General features: G+C 45.7%; 1 protein-coding gene across 1 annotated transcript; it reads left to right on the top strand.

Annotated features, from left to right (window-relative positions):
- Window positions 1-1,451: 1,451 nt before the first annotated feature.
- Window positions 1,452-2,309, top strand: LOC133800124 (uncharacterized). Its single transcript, XM_062238090.1, has one exon. The coding sequence runs from the start codon at window positions 1,452-1,454 to the stop codon at window positions 2,307-2,309; it is 858 nt and encodes a 285-aa protein (XP_062094074.1).
- The last annotated feature ends 376 nt before the right edge of the window (window positions 2,310-2,685 follow it).

Below are 2,685 nucleotides of genomic sequence, written 5' to 3' on the forward strand. Positions count from 1 at the left end.
CGCGAGAAAATGAGGAGGCTCGAAGCTAAGAATGCTGACTTGCTCGTACGAATAGAGGCCATGTGCTCTCAAGCCACCGAGGTTCAACCATCCCGCTTCTGAGGCCCAGTTAGCCCTATGCAACCTTTGGGTGACCTCACCCCTCTCTCTAACAGTGATGGACCGAGTCAGACAGTTCCATCACCCTTAGTAAGGAATTATCAAACTCCATCCACCATGTCTAACATTCAAAATTTTGTTGTCAATACAGGTGAACAGGTAACCATGACTGAACATGGACATTCTCTGCGCCCGGATCACAACAGATTCTAGGAGTCAGCCAGCTAGCCTTGGCAGCTGGATAGCAACAAATTCCAGGAGCTAGTCAGCCAGCCATTGGACCCGGACAGCAGTAGGTTCCAAGTGTTAGTCAGCCTACCATTGGAGCCAGCCAGACCATCATTGGAGCTGGTCAGAATATACCTGAACAGCAGACACTTGGATTGAATCACCCAGACATGAGCGAGCCAGTCTGCCAAGCAACCACAAGCTCCTTTCCAATCCAAGATCTCGAGTTGGCTCGAAAGTTGGCTGAGATGGAGGTGCTCATCCAATGGATTCTTGGGATGCCGACTCTAATTAAGAAGAGTGTAGCAAGCTGTTATGCAGACTTTCCATTCGTAGACGACATTGCACTAGTGGAAATGCCAAAGAAGTTCAACTTCCCAAATATGAAGATGTTTGACGAGACGTCTGACCCGGATGATCACATCGCACAATATAGGCAGAGAATGCTCACCGTTGCCATCCCACACGACATGAGGGAAGCATGCATTTATAAGGGGTTTGGTTCTAGTCTGATTGGACCAACCATCTAGTGGTATACTAATTTACCTAATAACTCTATTTCTACTTTTGCACAATTGATTGACACTTTTGTTGAGCAGTTTGCCAGTAGGAGGAAACTTGAAAAGTCTGCAGAAGACCTCTACATCATAGTTCAACGACGGGGTGAGCCTTTACGAGAGTACGTAGGTTGCTTCAACAAAGAGAAGGTGTTTATAACCCATTGTAATCAGGACAACGCCATCTCAGCCTTCCACAAAGGGCTCCGCTATGATTCAGTCCTATACAAAGAACTTACCAAGTACCCTTGCAAGACGATGGAAGACGTTCTCGCCAAGGTCTGGGCATAGATCAAATGGGAGGAGGATGAAGCTAACTATTATCACTCTTCTCTAAGGAAAGACTCTCGAAGACACTCAAGGGTAGACAGAGGTCATAGTAACAGACGATCCGAGCCATACCCATATCCTAGTAGATCAGAGAACAGAAGGAGGGAGTACAACCGGTCGTCCGAGACACATCTCCGAGATGGACCAAAGATACCAGAATACAATCTTTCAATCTCACCAGCCGAAGTCGTTGGCGTACTGAAAGGACTCGGAGACAAAGTGAAATGGCCGGAAAGGATGAGGACTCCATCTGACCAGCGAGACGAAACAAAATGGTGTGAGTTCCACAATGACCATGGTCACCGAACGGATGAGTGCATTACCTTAAGACTCGAAGTATCCAACCTATTAAGACGTGGTCACCTGACTGACTTGCTCACAGACAAAGGCAAAAGAACATTCCGGCATGAGGCAGACTGGTCAGTCGTTCGAAGAGAAGTAACCCCGCCGAAGCCACCTACTCATGAACGGACAGTAAACGTAATAACTGGTGGCTTTGAGGTAAGTGGAGTAACCCATTCAGTAGCCAAAAGACATGCCAGGCAGACCGACTGGGTCAAAGGAGAACCCAGCAAGATAGAGAAGAATACCATCAACCTACTAGCTCAAACCATCCGTTTCTTAACAACAGAGTCAGCCGAACTCCTCAACCCGCATCACGATGCTCTGGTTATTGCACTTTACATTGCTAATTGTCTTACTAAATGTATACTTATTGATAATGGCAGTTCAGCTAACATTTTATTTTTAAGTGCTCTAAGGGAAATGGGGATAGATGAATCAAAGATCATAAAGAAGACTACAATCCTCATCGGTTTTAGTGGAGAGCAAAAGAACACACTAGGAAAGATCGAACTACCTGTCTATGCCGATGGAGTCAATCTGTGCACAAGATTCCTGGTAGTAGACTCTCCGTCTGCTCACAATGTGATACCAGGTCGACCATGGATACATGAAATGGAGGCAGTCCCTTCAACATACCACCAAGTTCTAAGGTTCCCAACTAAATGGGGAGTAAAAGAAATCAAAGGCCAACATAAAGACTCAAGAGCATGTTACCAGACTACCATGAAGGCCAAACCCGCTCAGTTATAGCAATTACAGGAAGACTGACTGACTGATTGACTCCCGATGAACCAACCAGACATAGAGAAGTTGGACGAAGTTCAGATACTTCCGGGCTTCCCAGATCACAAAGTCCAAATCGGATCACGATTGGACCCTGACATCAGAACTAAACTCATTGATTTTCTATTTGTCCATTATGATTGTTTTGCTTGGTCCCATGCAGACATGATTGGAATTGACCCCGAAGTAATTGTCCATGACTGGATCGAAGCAGACTCATTCCACCAAGTCAGAGACAAAGAAGTAAAGGGCTTCATTTGGAAGAATGTAATCTGCAGGTATGGAGTACCAAAAGAGATCGTAACGGACAATGGATCTCAATTCATCAGTTTCGACTTTCAAG

The sequence above is a fragment of the Humulus lupulus genome, chromosome 9 (assembly GCF_963169125.1).
Source record: "Humulus lupulus chromosome 9, drHumLupu1.1, whole genome shotgun sequence".
Taxonomy (NCBI): Eukaryota; Viridiplantae; Streptophyta; class Magnoliopsida; order Rosales; family Cannabaceae; genus Humulus; species Humulus lupulus.

Excerpts from the sequence above, each read along its gene's own strand:
- LOC133800124 (XM_062238090.1), top strand. The coding sequence starts at position 1,452 with ATGAGGACTCCATCTGACCAGCGAGACGAAACAAAATGGTGTGAGTTC.